The following is an 18,079-nucleotide window of genomic DNA, read 5'->3' on the forward strand; positions in this document are numbered from 1 at the left end:
ACATCGCGGCTATTTATTCACTAGCGGATGGTGTGACATCTTTGGATGCAGGTGACTTTGCCATACAGCTGTCAAGAGAAATAATTAAATGCTACATTTACGTTTGCAAATCTCTGTATCTCGCTTTAATCGTGTGTGAAAAATAAAGTATATAGAGGTGTTGTTTTCAGCCGTCTCATTTTGTGAATATGCATTATGTATTTTGCATTCTGGGGAGTTCATTTAGTAGAGTGGACCCGGGGTAGCAAATTGTACAGCGAGTTGACTCCTTATATGAGTGCATATAATGGGCTGGCTCCTTCCTCTAGACCCAGTGAATGTAGAGTAGTTGACTACGTGTATTCATTCAGATTCCAACCAACAACCTCTAAATCACCGGCTAAAAAAATACTGCAGATATGGACTCTTGAGGGGAAGGGATATTTAATGAGGGTCCGCTGATGAACAAATCATTGATTGTGTTAACGGCATACATAAATTGACTGTAAACGTTCAGAGATTTGATTTTGATAAATGGACTGTGTCAAGTAACATTCACTGTTAATGGATTATGAAATAAATGATCAATATCTTCTTGTTGTGTTTAAGAAGTTGAAGCATGGTTCCGTACGGACAAGGCAGTCTTCTCCCGTTGGATGGAAAAAGCCTGAGCTTCCTTTTCATAAATGTGCATGCAGCCCTGCATGCTCTGATGACCTGAGTGCCCTTTAACATGCAGTTGACTCTCCAGGCCCCCGATATACTGGGGCCGTAATGGGCCCCTAATAGCTTTCAGAAGAGCCCCGGGCCCAGATGTATTTATATATGTATATGTGTGTGAATCTGAGTGTGTACACATGGGTGTGTATCTGTGCATTCGCATTAAGCCAACACGTGTCCAAACTGATTTGTGGGGCAGATGCAGTCAGGTCACTCTCCCCGGTCGCCGAGACCGGAGACGACTACTGCAGCGACCCCCTTCTACAGCCAATAGCGCTTCCATGTTACTGATGGGGGCCGCTGTGACAGCCAATCAGACGTGAGGGTGACAGAGGAGACAGCCTGATGGTTGATCCCAAGGCTACACAGAACACATGGGGCTCTGTGATACATCAGAGATCTGCTTCTGGCGAGCCTCCTCTGTGTACCCTCTCACTGGGAATATTAGCGCTATTTTAACCAGGATAGACGTTGAGATTACAGAAAGTAATCTCCGAGAGCGCCCTGGTCGAGATGAATAATACATTGCATTGGTGAAAAAGAAAGTTTTATACCATTCTAAACACAGTTCTGCGACTGAGAGTGGGAGGAGGCCTACGGCAGTGGCTAAAGGACGTGCCCAGCCTGGAGGTTCTGGATTCCATCTCCAATATCACTATCTCTACCTGTAAGCATCCTTGAGCAAGGTTCCCCTTCCTCATCCTCAAAGACAAGTCTGTAGAATCTCATTTAGATTGAAATAAAGCGAGAAATAGAAAATATATGAATACCAATCAGGTAAGAGAAAGATATGGATTGTAATAAAAATACAATTTTATACCACCGGTAGTTTTAGTTGGCTTGTTATCAAAACAAGAATGTAAGTGTATGTAATGTTTGAGTCCATATTGTGTTGTCCTGGACTGGACTGTGTTCTGAAAGCTATGGGGTTGGGGCATTAAAACATTCTCTGGGCCACTTGGGTTCAGTTAGTAAGAGGGTAGCATGGGAAAAGAGGGGTGGGCAAACCAGGTTCTAAAGGATGTGGTCAAAGGGTAATTTATAGGGGAAACACCGGTCACTTCTGTATTCTGGGGAGAAGAGAGAGTAGAGAGGGACAGTTCCCACCTGGACATACTCTGTTGCGATCTGAAGGAAAACAATGATGAACACACACACACACACCACACACACACACACACACACACACACACACACACACACACACACACACACACACACACACACACACACACACACACAGATATATACACACAGACACATACAACACACCATCCATACACACACATTCACACAGTAACAAACAAACAAACATAAAAACATATATAAACACGTAGAAATGCAGTACAGAAAGTGAAAGAAAAGCAACTTAGAATTAATGTTTGAATTAAGATATTATATAAATTATATTAAGCATATTAAACAATGTAACATATAGAAAATAACATTGAAACGAAAAATATCACTGGTGAAAGTACAATATAATAATTTTACGAGATACTGAAATTTGAAGTCTATTCCAGCATAATGTAAGTATCAGTTCTTAATTGCACCATTATCAAAATTATCATTAAATCAATATGGATGAACTTATTATGGACATAATGACATCAATATCGATCCCTTGTCATTATCAACATCATGCCTTCATTTACAACATGGAGACCTCATTATTTGCATCATGCCATCATTATCAACATGGTGATATCATTATGACATAATTATGCATGTCGTGATCTCAGTGTCGCCATCATGACATTATTGTCGTAACTGTGATGTCATTATGAACATCACGCCATCATTATTAACATGGTGACATCATTATCAGCATCATGCCATCAATATCAACATCGTGATATCTTGAGGTCATGACCTCATTATTGTAATCATGACATCATTATCATCCTCATGATGATATTATCCTCATCATGACGTTATTATCAACATCATGCCATCATAATTGGAACATGCTTGACTAGTATGAATTTCAAACATGGCTGGATAGACAGACAAATGGAAAGACGCACATTCTCCTCATGAGGGATGAAGTTCATGTTTTAATCTCGACTTGGGGTGTCCTTAAAATATGGCTGTTATGTTTGATCCAAACAATGTCACTCATGCAATAGGGGAGTAAACAAACAGATGAAATATCAAACAGGCATCTGTTTTTTATGACCATAACAAATGCAGACATCAAATATACTTCAAATTGTAATGAATGAATGAATGTGATGGAGAGTGACTGCAGACACAACCCCTCCCTTTGAGGGATATGATGGATGAACAAACCGCAAGCTGACAGAGGAAGAGAGAGAGAAGGATAAAGAGAGAGAGACAGCCAACGACAGAAGGAATTACCCCATTAGGCTCCTGACAGCAGGTCCAAGAGAACGACAGAGACACAGAGAGACAGAGGGAGAGAGAGAGGGAGCGACACACACACACACACACACATATACATAGAGAGAAAGGGAGAGAGAGAGAGACACAGACAGAGACAGAGGAGGGGAGACAAGAGAGATTCAGCAACAGATCAAGCGACAGAGCAGCAGCAGTCTACAGTTAGCCCAGAGAAGGCTGTGCTGCACTTTTAAACAGTTGAAACAGTCACAGCACAAGGGTAACGAATACAGAGAGAGGGAGAGACAGACACTGAGAGAGAGAGGCAGGGCAAAGAACACTAACGATACTAATCATTCATTGCATCCATGTAACCAGGATATAAGCCGAGAAAGAGAAGATGGCAGTGTTAAGAAGCAATAAAACAGAGGTGAGAAACGTCATCTGAACTGAATTTTCATTCAGCCGCACAGTGAAGAAAAATGTCAGACGATATTAGCTTTTCAAGTTGCAAACGCAAAGACTCTCTCCCTCACTTATTCCTTTTGTTTTGCATATCCAGCGATAATACATAACTTATCTTGAGATATGATAGAGGTATTTTTGTTGTTGGACAAGACATGTTACGGCTGAGATATTGCTTCAGCTGAACTATTATAGCAATTGGGAGTATTGTTACAGTTTAAGTATTGTTTACGCTGAGTTATTATTACAGTTGGATTATTGTTACAGTTTAAGTGTTGTTTCAGCTGAACTATCATTACAGTTGGAGTATTGTTACAATGTACTTGTTGTTTCAGCTGAACCATTATTACCTATGGAGTATTGTTACAGTTTAAGCGTTGTTTACACTGAACTATCATTACAGTTGGAGTATTGTTACAGCGTTGTTTACGCTGAACTATCATTACAGTTGGAGTATTGTTGCAGTTTAAGCGTTGTTTCCGCTGAACAAACATTACAGTTGGCGTATTGTTACAGTTTAAGTGTTTTCCGCTGAACTATCATTACAGTTAAAGGAACGTTCGAGGTGGAGTATAGACTTACGAGCAGGCGAATGCGACCAGCGCTCCGCTGACCACGATGAAGTCCAGGATGTTCCAGAGGTCTCTGAAGTAGGCTCCCGGGTGGAGGAGAAGTCCCAGGTCGATCATCTGGAGGGACACGAGGAGACCATGACACCACACGACAACAACCTTTTTTACCACATCTTGTACCACATCTTGTACTTGTACTACCTCCACCACGACAATTTGGACTTCCATCTCCGGTGAAAGGCAGTCTTTACCAGTAAACTGTGATTCTGTGCTGTGAGATTACAGTGATCTAAGGTGCAACAGATTATTATCAAAGTGCTCTCACCTTAATCACCATCTCAAACGTAAAGACTCCAGTAAAAACATAATCCAGGTATTTGAGAACCTGCAAGAAAAAAATCATTGGTTTCTTTTTGTGGTGTGTTCCCTTAGTCTCACATTGTTACTTCTGGTGCATTAGCTAGTTCTAACCTTTGTGCGTAGTACATCTACTAGTACTCACATTGTTGTCTGGTGCATTGACGTTAGCTAGCCCTCACATTGTTGCAAGAATGTGAGCATGTACAAACAATGTTGCTCGTTGCACAGTACTCATATTGTTCGGTACTGCTCAGTACTCGCGCTGTGGTAAGGTCCATCAGCTAGTACTCACCTAGCTACGCTGTGGGTAAGCCTGAACTCACATCGGTACACGGTGCGCTAGCTGCTACTCACATTGTTGCGCGGCGCGTTAGCCTGCACAGGGTCCTCAGCAGCCAGGGCGATGCTACTCATCGTGATGACCAACAAGATGCACATCTCAAAGTACCGCAGGTTCACCACATAGTGGCAGAGACGTCGGATCCTGCAAAACCACACAATCACAAGACACCAACATGCATGCATCAACACAATTTTGAACGCGAAATGTCCATGTGGTTGTAGCTGCAAAAGCGCTGGGTGCTTGGAGGAGGGTCCTACGGGTTGGTCTGTCCAAAGATAAACATGGAGCTGTAGGGCAGGATGCCCTTGGGCCCGTTGGCCTCCTGCTCCTCCAGATCCTTCTTTTCCGATGAGAACGAGAAACCTTCACACTCTATGTTGTTCACTGGAGAGGGAGAGAGGGGAAGAGAGCAAGAGTGAGAGAGAGTGAGAGAGTGAGAGAGTGAGAGCGATATATATAGATGGATAACGTGTAGCTCCATTGACTTTATAGCTCCTATGCCTGATGAGGCCAATTCACGGTTCATTTGTTTAGTCACTGACCCCTGGCTCAAGCTGTTGTTAACTCATCTCGGCCCTATTAAATGACCCGACAAACCTAAACAATATCTCAATATCCAATATCTCAGCAGTTGTAAACCAACTGGTGCAATACGACAAAAGTACAAATCTGTATTCAAAGAGCCCCTCTCTAAACAAGTGCTCAACTGGGCAAATAAGTGCATAAGGCAGCCACTGAAAATACAGGCCGATACACCAGGCCCAGCAGCACGGTGTAACCGGACCCTGCAGGCCGCCCCCCTCACTGGGTATGATGGTGGTCTCTCCGGGCCCCGGGGCCGTGACGGTGACGGGGATGTGCACGGCGTTGCTGTTGAGGCCGGCCTGGCTGGCCCGGCTGGAGTTCTTCAGGTTGTCGGCGTCCTCCTGCTTCTCGTCCAGACTCAGCTCGCTGCCCAGCAGCTGGCTGGGGCTGGAGGCCGAGCTGTCCAGGCCCGGGTCCGCGTGACGCTCCCTGGGGACGGACGGACGGACAGACTGAGTTGGTGAGGAGGCGGGAGGATTGACAGCGGATGGGTGAAGGCCGTGGTATTATATGTATGTCTAGTGTGTGGTGTGTAAACATGTATCAGGGGATTCAGGAGTTAACCCGATTCATATGTTTAGAGTTGTCGCATTAATAACATGATTTAATATATTAAATAATTATTCATGTCAAACGTGCAACGAAATGTTTGGGAGCCACACTGCAGTCTTAAAAGTTGCATATTCAATACACATAATGGAGAGCAGGGTAAAATAAGAAAACAGTCCTAGATCAAGAAGGTCAACAGGGGTTAATATGCATTTGTTCTCTACATCCCTGTAATAAGAGGCCTGTTGAGGACATGCGGTCTCACCGGTGTGTCTTGGCTCTGTTCTGCCTCCACTCGTCTACGTCCATCGTGGACTGAGCTCGGAGCATACGAGAGCAGCGCCCCTTCCTCTCCCCGTTACTCTCGCCCCCTCCTCCTCCCTCCCTGGGCCCCCTCCCCCGCCCCCCGTTGGCCAGAGCCCCGTTGCCCTCCCGGGCTGTGCGGTGGGCGTGGTGGTGGTGGTGGTGGTGGTGGGGCGGCTCCCGCTCCCCTCCTCCTCCGCCCAGTCCGGGCAGGTCGCTGGGGGTGAACACCTCCTCCGCCGACCCCCCCTGGCGGTGGTGGCGGTGGTGCCTCCGCTCCCCCCGCCCCTCCCTCCCGCCGCCGTCCCCGTTCCGCTCGCGGTGGCGGTGTTGGTGTTTCCTGGAGCGTGCCTCCTCCTCCGTCGCCGTCGTCGTCTCCTTCTTGCCGTTTCCGTCGGGCGTCCTTGGCGACGGCTGTCTGCTTTGGTTGGGGTCGCCGCCGCCGCCGCCGCCACCGCCGCCGCCACCGCCGCCGCCACCTCCACCAACGCCATTACCGCCGCCGTTGTTGCCCTCGACGACGAGCGGCCGGTCCAGGTGCGAGTGGCCGTCGGGGCGGTTGAGGTGCAGCGCGGCGGTGAGGCGGAGCCGCTCCTCGGGGTCCAGCTCGTTGAAGAGCGCCTCGTTGCTGGCGCGCACGTTGTGCCGCCGCAGCTGATTGGTCCGCTGCTCCCACACGGACATGGAGCGCGCCGAGCGGTGCTGCTCCTTACTGCGCACCGGGGGGACAGGAAGTGGAGAGACACGACACCCCCGACAGGAAGAGGAAGGGAGGACGAGACAGGATGTGGAGAGACAATGCCCGACAGGAAGAGGAAGTGAGGACAAGACAGGACAGGAAGTAGAAAGACAACGTACGACAGGAAGAGGAAGTGATGACCAGACAGGACAGGAAGTAGAAAGATAACGTATGACAAGAAGAGGAAGTGATGACAAGACAGGGGAACATAGTAGAGGGAACATTCAAGATGCAGACAAAAAGTGAGGATTAGTATTCATGTTACATTGTTTCACCGTTTTTTCAAAAGCCGGCCCAAAGAACTAATACTAGTGCCTTGTACTGATATATCCTTGTCTAGCGCCTCATCCTTGATCCACAAACAGCACAGCAAAGCTCTGTATGATAAGATGAAGCCGCACATATTGACCGTGGTAAACCCTCCCAGTATACCATTCTGGGATGGTACATGGAACAATGGATTCATCCATGCATTAAATCCTCGCGGATTAAGTTTGTTTTCTTTGATGGTACACTGTATAATGCCTCAAAAACTGAATATTTAGTTTGTGTTCAGGGAGGCAAGGATATTAAAGAAATAAGCAGGTGGCGGTTGGAATCCATTTTATATCTACAGCCTCAATGAGATCAGCTGTTAGTTTAGAGCACGGGAGCAAATATAATGCAATTAAAAATAAATACTTACCTTTGAAATTCGAAATAACACGCAATATTAATGATGTTTTCATTAAAAAAGCAATGGGTTATGTGATGATGGGGATGATTGCCTAACAGAACTAAAATGAGTTTTTAAGGAATCATCACTCTTGTATTCTACAGTCAATTATATTCTAAAGATGGTGGAGATGCAGTTTTAGTGAGTGAGTCTTTACATGTGACCCGCTGTGTTGTACAGGCAGATGTCGGAAAAATATCCAAACATACATATTTATTTTTCCATCCCTCACCAGCTATTCCTAAAGGCCAAATTATACTTCTGTGTAGCACTGCCCCCCGCAGCCACGCTGTGGGGTCTCTACATCTCCTTTAGTTTTTCTGCTAAAGAGAGAGCATCCCTGAGTCACTTATGATAGACTAGCTTAGGAGAACCCACACATAGCTACGATACAGCATCTTCATTCTATAAAGATCACCAGATGTCACTGCATTTAGGCAGACTACGACTCAGAACCCACCCACAGAACCATAAATGGTGTAGAGACCCATGGTGCACCCGGGGCTGCTGTCTGACACAGAAGAGAGATTTGGTCTGAAGAGAGTGTGTATGACTGCGTGTTTCTTTGGCTGAAGATGTACGATGGACTGCATACTGCCTCTCTGCTCAGTATGTTTTATTTACATGGCAGACAATGGGGTTAGTTTAGTTTGTCCCTTCCAGGCACCTGTAGATTCTTCTTGCGGGGGAGTAGATAATATATGTCCTAAAACAAACGGACAGAAACACAGAGAGGACCACAGGACAGACAGTCAGACAAGACAGACCAAATCAAAGAAACAGACAGGTAACGTTGAACACATTCACATACGGATGAGACCAAATGTATTAAGTATGGCATTAGAACGTAGGCTACACATACATAGACACAAAGTATAGATACACAAAAAGACATACACACACACACACACACACACGCGCGCGCGCATACACACAGACACGCAATTGTATCCTATTCTATCTGTGAATGGAATCCATCCTGTCCCTTCTTCGGTGTTGCAATTTGCAAAAGCCATTTTCCCTGACCCATCCGTCAAAGTCCACTCTGCCACTAAATCTCAACCTCACACTGGCTTAATAGCATTGAGATAACACAGCGCACAAGGAGATCTGTGGAGGCCGAAGGGGTTAATAAGGAGGGGATTTAGAAGAGAGTTCCAGGCAACAAGCAGACCACTGAGTGGTCACGACAAGCCGGGGGTCAGTGGGGTCAGGGGGGGGGGGGCGGGCAGGCACGGCTCTACACTGCACAGGATGGAGAGATTCTGTGCTCACGAGGACGGGGGCAAGTCAGGAAGCAAGGGAGGGCCAAGGGTAAACGGAAAGAAGGGAGAGCAAGGGAGAGAGAGAGAGAGAGAGAGAGAGAGAGAGAGAGAGAGGAGAGAGAGAGAGAGAATGTGTGTATTGAATGAAATCGTACTTGTACTGTGGTACATCAAAATAGGTTGCTTTTGATAAGATGACGGTGTGCAGTTGTATCACCAGAAGGGCCGAGAGTAAATGGAAAGCAGGGAGAGCGAGCGAGAGAGAGACAGACGGAAAGAGAGAGAGAAAGAAAGAGAGAGACTAAGAGTGAGAGAAGAAGAGGGAGGGAGGAAGGGAGTCTGCAGGCAGGCAGGAAGAAGATCGGGGAGGAGAAGGAGGAGGAGAGGAGGAGTGAGGAGGCGTATCATAACAGTAAGAGTTGTAACTCACGGTGATTGTACGCTGACGATGGAGGACCTGCGAGAGATCACGTCTCGATTTTGCTTTACAAAACTGTACATGCGGATCAAAAAAAACAACAGCAAACACAACACATCAATAAAGTAAAATACAGACACATGGGTAAGGAGCGTAGTGGTTGGGCTGACCGTCTGGTAACCCGACCTCTTTGACTAAGTGATGGATTTATAACATTAAGTGATGGATTGAGGTACAGGGACCTAAATTCTACAGTGGTTTCCCAGATCCTTGGTTTACAAGTGGTTTACAAGTCCTCAGGTTTACAAGTGGTTTACAAGATCCCTGGTTTACAAGTGGTTTACAAGACCAGTGGCTTCCAAGTGGTTTACAACACCTCTGGATGCTAAGAGGTGAAATTCTACCCATTTCTTTGCATATGTTTTTCTTTTACTTATCTATTATTTTATTTTATTGTATGACAATGTTTATATGTGAAGCACTTTGAGTCTGCCTTGTGTATGAAAAGTGCTATATAAATAAAGTTGCCTTGCCTTGCCTTGCCTTGCCTTGCCTAAGGGTTCACACCTTGGCTTTACACGGCTTACAAGAAGTTTGCCAGGTCATACATTTACAAGTGGTTTCCAGGGCCTTTGAGTCGCAAGGCATTTGGTTTACCTGTGGTTTAAAATACCTTAGGTTTTCAAGTGGTTTACAAGGCCTCTGGTTTACCAGTGGTTTTAAAGACCTCTGGTTTACTTGGGCTTTACAAGACCTGAGGTTATAAGGGGTTTAAAGAGCTGCTGGTTTACAATTGCAATACAAACGCTTTGGTTAAGAAGGACTTTGTTTCCTGATAGCACATTTAAAAAGACTAGGCGGGGAAGGAATTTGAGATAATAGCTTCAAGTTTGTGGGTGGGCTTATTAATTACACATCACAGCGTGCCGGTAAAATTGGGAGGTGGTGAAGTGGGCACAAATCTTTTTTTTTTAATCAATGTGTCTTTTTTGAAAAAGAGTATTCTTATCCATTTACTCAATCAAGCATAGTGCTAAATCCTCAAGAAGGGCTTGGTATGCTACCGCGGAATGATTATTCTTTAATTAGCACTAATTAGCACAGTGAGAATTTCTTCAAGCAACCGATAAAAGAAGAAGAGACTTGAAGGAGCTTCTTTGAAAGACTGTCTTACACCAGCTCCCACTGGTCAATCAGCAAGTATTCTCAGCCGGCATCTATAACTATAATGTAATAATAGATTATTATGACAGAATAGATGAGGAAATTTTTCTGTAAATTATCTCATAAATTCATCAAATCCTGATTGTTGGCGTAGAGGACAGAGCTAGAAGACACATCAAATATCTGCAATCCTAATCAAATGCAGACAAACGACAAACAAACCGAAACACGATTACAAACAAACATCCAAAGATAGCAAACAACAAATAGAAATGGAACAAATAATCGGAACAAACAAGCAAACAGCATTTTGCTGTGAGGGTAACGAAAAGGGGCATAACACAAGATGAGGTCTGTCACCTGTTCACACCTATGTCTGCACATATACACACACTCATGTACATTGTGAAACCTTTAGGACACAAGTGACCTTGTTTAAAATGGTCGGCTGTGTTCAGAGGAACACAAGCGCATCGATGCTCTCGTAGATTGACAGAAAGCAAAACAATCTATTCTCCATGATGTGGAAGGAGAAGAACGAACATCGCATTAGGAACAGCTTAGGATTTGAGGTCACACATACTTATAGATCAGAAGAACTAATGCCAAGATCAGCTGAACTCAACTTAATTAGTTTAAGCTAAACGTAATGATAAGTTATCCTCCAATAGATGATCAGTTTCAACAAATCTTAAAGATGAGTTAGACTACAATAAATTATCAGTTCAAACCAAACATACTACAATTAATGATCAGTTTCAACCAAAATAAGTTATGCTAAGATCAATTTTAATTTTCAATGAAATGTAATGACAATTTATAAGGAAATAAATTATCGGATGACCTACCCAAACAAAATGTTCCACAAAACGAAATAATTGTAAAATGATCCAAATTATCATTTTAACCTAACTCAATGATCAGTAAAACTAAACTAATTATAAATACTAAATTAAACAATATTTTTTTAACCTAACTAATGATCAGTTTGAACTAAATTAATTCAAATTATACTTTATTTAAATGCTGAAACAATTGAATGATCAGTTTAGACCTGATCATTGATCAGCTACTCACGCGGCGATGGAGATGTTGGCGGCAGACATGGGACTGACTTCCTTCACCTCCATGGCCTTCTGCAGAGCAAGCTTCTTATTGGCTGCTTGCTCCTGCTCCTCCTCGTCCTGGCCAATGGGAACACAAAGCAATGTTCACACAGGTGGTAGGAAAGGAAGGAATGGCTTAAAACTCACAGTAAGGTCAAGTTAATTACATATGCACTGCCCTTATGCCATAAAAGGGAAAGGTAAACTCTGGGCGTGACCACATTTACTGTGATTATCAGAGTATTTGAACGTTGTATGCATGGACATTTAGCCAGGCTAATCTGTCAAAATTACGTTTGATCAAATGTTTATGAATCACTGACAAACTGATGCATCAAAGTTAATGAATACGTACGCATTTCTGATACAAACCGCATAATGAAGTGTGCTTTGTAGATGCTGCCATTATTCATGTAACCACAAAGTAATTCCGCTCTATCACATTGCGAGAGGCTCTCTGGTGAAGAGCGCGGACACATACATCACCATAATGCAATAAACCCATGGGCCCTGGTGGATGCGTTGGACAGCAGTCTATAATTGGGATGGTGAATGAATGGTGTAATCCACTCGGACACGGAGCACGGCGGTCTGCTTGGCGAGGCCTACCTTGGTTAGCTCCTGCGCGTTGGCCAGGTTATCCACCGCGATGGCCAAGAAGACATTCAGCAGGGTGTCTGGGGAGCCAGGGACTCAGGAAACACAACGCCAGTTCAGTGGTGTTGCTTCAAAACGTGCGCAGACTGAGTTGTATCGAGTACCTTAGTTGATTATAGATGATAGTATGAGCGAAATGATCATACATAAAGCAGTATTTCTTTGTTAGAATTGTTATGGTTGATTAGTATGTGCATATGATAATTAAACATGCAAACAATCAGAGGGAGAATTCTCAGAGGGAGTTTAAACATCGTTCTACTTTCTTCTTTCCGACTACAATTACAACAGAAACAGTTATGGCCGACGTCTGGGTCGACAAAGAGGATACAGTTTCCGAAGAGTGTGAGCACGATGAAGTAGACGGAGGAGAACATTCCGCGCCGCACGCCCCCCTGGGACTCAATCCCATGATACATCACTGCATTCCAGTCCTCGCCGGTGAGGATCTGCAGGGGTGAGAGGCCCAGATGTGATTGGCTGAGAGATGACATTAGCAGGTTCTGGAATGGGCTGTTTGACATTCCTGTGCTTTGATTGGAGGGTTGTGAGTTCGGGGTTAGGATTTTAATTGGTAGATGATCAGCCTTCTTGTTCAGGGACAGAAGAGTTATTCAGACTAATTAGTTAAAAGACAGCCAATGTTATTCCCTAATTTTCCCTGGAAGCCATCCTGTCTCATTTGTTTAGTAGTTACGTGCCACAGATGTGATGGGAGATAGGGAGATGATTTATATATGTATAAATAGATAGAGTGAGAGAAAGGGAAAGAGAAAGATAAAAAGAGAGAGAGAGAGAGAGAGAGAGAGAGAGAAAGAGAGAGAGAGAGAGAGAGAAAGAGAGAGAGGAGAGAGAGAGAGAGAGAGAGAGAGAGAGAGAGAGAGAGAGAGAGAGAGAGAGAGAGAGAGAGAGAGAGAGTCAAGGTTTGTCAGATAAAGAAACAAATTAGGTGAAAACACAAGGCGATAGCTGAAAAAGGTGAAATAAGATATAAGCAGAAAGAAAACCGAAAGGAAAATAACGTAGTAAAATATAAACAATGAAGGTTTCTCTGTACCTGGAAGACTGTCAGGATAGCGGCTGGGAAGGTGTCAAAGTTAGTGGTGGGCGTCTCCTCTTCAAAGTTAAACCTAGGGGGAGGTTTAGAGAACAGACTGGATTAGTACCAAGATTAAACCTACAGACTGGATTAGTACCCAGATTAAACCTACAGGAGGTGAAGAGATCAGAATGGATTAGTAGCCAGATTAAACCTACAGGAGGCATAGAGAACAGACTCGATTAGTAACCAGATTAAACCTACAGGAGGTATAGAGTACAGAGTGGATTAGTAACCAGATTAAACCTACAGGAGGTATAGAGTACAGAGTGGATTCGTACCCAGATTAAACCTACGGGAGGTATAGAGTACAGAGTGGATTCGTACCCAGATTAAACCTACAGGAGGTATAGAGTACAGAGTGGATTCGTACCCAGATTAAACCTACGGGAGGTATAGAGTACAGAGTGGATTCGTACCCAGATTAAACCTACAGGAGGTATAGAGTACAGAGTGGATTCGTACCCAGATTAAACCTACAGGAGGTATAGAGTACAGAGTGGATTAGTACACAGATTAAACCTACAGACTGGATGAATACAGAGGTAGATGTGAATCATATACTGGTCATGGTTCAGTCTGTAATTTAGCAGGTAGAGGTATAGTGTGGTGTGTCCATAAAAGTGGTTAAAATAAGACAACACGTGATTCATTCATTCATAATATGGACACAGTATTCAGGGTGGTTCGGTGGTGGGCTAACCATGGGGTGGGTACACCTTGTCGCGACCCGGGTTCATTCCCACCTCAGCTCCTATGCTATGTTTCACTCCCCCTCTCGTTCAAACCACTTGTCCTCTGAATCGAGGTGCAAAAGCTCAGACTAAAGCAAAACATATTCATGCAACATGAAGAATGAATGCTCTGAACACATTGGGAGGAGGCTGCTGGATTTGTATCCAAGCAACAACACGGGACAGTAGACAATCTCTACAAAGGGCTCGACTGCGTGCAACCGCATGAGCATTCGTGTCCGCGCGTGTCTGTGAAGTGTGAGATACAGAGAAAGAAGGAAAGATGCGACACGCTGATTGCACACGAATAACAGGACTTTTACACTAAAGGTGATGAGCACTTGTCTATTAATACACCGGCGGCCAGACGGACAGAGCCGTGTGAGGACAGTTGTGTGAACAGAGTTGTGTTTCATGCTGCAGCAGAAACAATGACCACAACAGAGAGACAAAATAACCAGGTTGTGACTCATCTAATTATCACACACACTGGGGTGTCCATCTTATCAGCGCGCACACACACAATGTGCAAACAAAAACATGGGCATACACACACGCACACACAAACACACACACACACACACACACACTTAAAACAAAGACACACCCACACACAATGTGCAAACAACCACACACACATACGCACACACACACACACACACACGCGCACACACACACACACACACACACACAGACACACACATACATTACACAAACACACACACATATTTTTCATTTTTTACTCGTATTACTCTTTCGATCTACTTGTGTTCCTGGAACCAAAGAATCTCATTACCATTAGTGAGTGCTGCGCATTGTTCTAGTCGTGGCAACTTGATGACAAACCCTGATACTTAGAACTTCTACTGTATCCCTGACTCTCATTTCCCAAGAAAGCACTTGTTATAAGCACACTAATGACTCCGAGATGAATACAGAATCACTTTAAACACTCAACATGAAACAAGCCATTTAAACTATGACACATCTGCTGTTTAAATCAAAATCTGCTTTGAGGATCGGAGGGGAGGAGGATGAGAGGTGGAGGAGGAGGAAGAAGAAGAGGAGGAAGCAGGCAGGGAGTCAGGGGGTGAAAGGAGGAGAGAGGGGCGTTGCCATGGCAACGATGTACTCCTGATTCCCCTCTGGGGAGAACTTGTGTTCGTGTTTGTCTCGTGTGTGTCTGTGTGTGTCTGTGTGCTGAGTGTTTGAGCATTTGTGTGTATGCATATGTGTCTGTGCGTGTTTGTAGTATTAGCATCAGGGCAATGAGGAACACTTGCTACACACATGTAGATTGTGGAGCTTCCACACACACACACACACACACACACACACACACACACACACACACACACACACACACACACACACACACACACACACACACACACACACACACACACACACACACACTTTTTGCTGACACACTTTTCAAATGTCGGTACAAAATGAGGACCAAGTATAGTTGGCGAGGACGGCCAAGTGCTAGGCTAAAGACTGGTGCGGGTGCAGCCACTCGGTCCTCGGGGCCTCATTGGCACTGCTCCGCCTCTCCATTTAGTGTAATTATGTTCCGTATTCGCGTGCACACTCTGCCAATTCCTCTCTTACCGATTCCACAGCTGCATGTTGAACTAAATTAAAATAGTCACACAAAGTTTGAAATGATTCACTGGGTTCCTGATAAGATTGTCCTGTAACATAATGTGTAATGTCCGCATGTCGCACTGTTAAATGTCTAGTCCAGGATTAAAATGCACAGGAACATATTCAGATGCTTTGGCGCTTGGATATGCCTTTCTCCAAAAGTCATTTTTATACCCACTGTGTGTGTGTGTGTGTGTGTGTGTTTGTGTGTGTGTGTGTGTGGGTGTGTGTGTGTGTGTGTGTGTGTGTGTGTGTGTGTGTGTGTGTGTGTGTTTTTTTTTTTTTTGAGTGTGTGTTTGTGTATATGTGTCTGTGTTCCTGCACTGTTTACCAAGACAATAGCTGATGAGAATGGGAAATGCTTGTCTCCCGCACTGCATCTGTGGGGACGTCATTAAGTTCCTCTCTGAGACAAAAGCCCCCACGCTACCCTACCCCATACGTTCTGATGTCTGCTGCTTCCTGCTCACAGCCGTGAAAACACAGAACAGAACACTGAACGCTCGCAAATGAAATGGTTTTCCACAAGCATAGGTTTTTGTATGACTACCTCGCTCCCAGATTTAATGTGGACAGAACAGTGTCTGTGCGTGGGTCCGTGTGTGAAAGGGTGTGTGTGCGTTTGTGCGTGCATGCATTAGTGTGTGTCAGGGCTGTGATTAACTGCAGCCAAGGGTCCTGGGGTGGGCTCTATTGACTGACAGGCAGGGTGGTCTCCCACTGAGAGTGCTATCAAAGCATCACCACGGCTACCGCTGCTAATGCTAATGCTAGCTGCTAGTTTCTAGATCCCTGCTGTGTCGACAGGTCTGTCAGCGCTACGCCACTGAGCAAAGGATTACAGCGAGAAGGGTGTGTGTGTGTGTTTGGAGATGTGTGTATGTCAATGTGTGTCTGTGTGTGTGTGTGTGTGAGTGTGTGAGCATGTACATGCATACATTTGTCTGAGTGGGTTCCTATGTGTACTTGGGTGAGTTTGTGTGCGGTTTTGTCTTTGCGTGTATGAGGGTGCGCGCGCGTGTGTGTGTGTGTGTGTGTGTGTGTGTGTGTGTGTGTGTGTGTGTGTGTGTGTGTGTGTGTGTGTGTGTGTGTGTGTGTGTGTGTGTGTGTGTGTGCGTTTGTGCATGCGCGTGTGTTTCTGAACCGCCGTTTATCCCTGCATTCCCGTCTCTTTCCCCCTGGCCCCCATCAGTTCACCCTTTAATACATCCTGAAGGACAACAGAAATCCTGTCAGGAAAGGTCAAAGGTCACGGTATAAAGGCCGTACTCACTGTCCTCCAAAGATCTGCATGCCCAGCAGGGCAAAGACCACGATGAAGAGGAAGAGGAGGAAGAGCAGGCTGATGATGGACTTCATGGAGTTGAGCAGGGACACCACCAGGTTCCTCAGCGAGTTCCAGTACCTGGGGGGCGCACACAGGAAGCCTTGGGTTTGGACCCCGCCGTCTGGCTGAGCCAATCACAGCGGAGCACACAGCGCCGCCCAGAGGGCAGCAGGGAGGAATTTATTGATTTATTGGTACTTTATAGTTTTATTAAGTTTTTTGATTGATTTTGCACAATTTGAATTTAACTAGAAAGGACACATTTTGAGGATGTGTGACCACTCTGTTGAACATTATATTGTGATAACTTATAAACATGTTGTCCTATTCAAACTAGATGAATAACACAATCTCATTCATAAATTAATTGTCATTTTATTTTAATGTTATTCAATAAATGTGTGTGTGTGCGTGTGTGTGTGTGTGTGTGTGTGTGTGTGTGTGTGTGTGTGTGTGTGTGTGTGTGTGTGTGTGTGTGTGTGTGTGTGTGTGTGTGTGTGTGTGTGATAATAGTGTGCTTATAACAGCAGATGGTTTTTTAAATGGTAACTGACACTTTGGTAACTGACACTTTATCAATGATACATTGTGCTCCTATTGTAAACAATTGATTTGAATAGGCATGAACAGTGGGGGGGAAACTGATGAAAGACAGACAGAGGAAGAGAGGACTACGAGACGGAGAGAAGACTCTGTACTTCCAGTACAATCACTGTGTGGAAGTCCGTCCGCCAGTTCCTGTCTGTGTCACAGGATTACTGCTAATCCCCCAAATAACAGGATTACATTACTATCAATCACCACGGCCCCCGTAAAAGTCCACATAATAGTTCCCAGGGGGGAACAACGTCACACACACACACACACACACACACACACACACACACACACACACACACACACACACACACACACACACACACACACACACACACACAGTTAAATGTTTGTTTTTCTTGCCCAAAATGGGTGATATGTGTGTGTGT

General features: G+C 44.8%; 1 protein-coding gene across 1 annotated transcript in view; it reads right to left on the minus strand.

The window, feature by feature from the left end:
- cacna1bb (calcium channel, voltage-dependent, N type, alpha 1B subunit, b) overlaps positions 1-18,079 on the minus strand; it is a 123,283-nt gene that overhangs the window by 38,408 nt on the left and 66,796 nt on the right. The window contains exons 14-27 of the mRNA XM_056578968.1: positions 17,040-17,171; positions 13,341-13,413; positions 12,615-12,732; positions 12,236-12,303; positions 11,598-11,704; positions 9,369-9,431; positions 8,341-8,379; positions 6,717-6,931; positions 6,182-6,278; positions 5,588-5,796; positions 5,040-5,166; positions 4,794-4,923; positions 4,405-4,464; positions 4,090-4,196 (exon numbers count right to left, since the gene is read on the minus strand). Of these exons, the coding sequence (XP_056434943.1) occupies positions 4,090-4,196; positions 4,405-4,464; positions 4,794-4,923; positions 5,040-5,166; positions 5,588-5,796; positions 6,182-6,278; positions 6,717-6,931; positions 8,341-8,379; positions 9,369-9,431; positions 11,598-11,704; positions 12,236-12,303; positions 12,615-12,732; positions 13,341-13,413; positions 17,040-17,171 (1,545 nt within the window). The remainder of the gene's footprint in view (positions 1-4,089; positions 4,197-4,404; positions 4,465-4,793; positions 4,924-5,039; positions 5,167-5,587; positions 5,797-6,181; positions 6,279-6,716; positions 6,932-8,340; positions 8,380-9,368; positions 9,432-11,597; positions 11,705-12,235; positions 12,304-12,614; positions 12,733-13,340; positions 13,414-17,039; positions 17,172-18,079) is intronic.

Source organism: Gadus chalcogrammus, chromosome 19, assembly GCF_026213295.1.
Source record: "Gadus chalcogrammus isolate NIFS_2021 chromosome 19, NIFS_Gcha_1.0, whole genome shotgun sequence".
NCBI classification, from domain to species: domain Eukaryota; kingdom Metazoa; phylum Chordata; class Actinopteri; order Gadiformes; family Gadidae; genus Gadus; species Gadus chalcogrammus.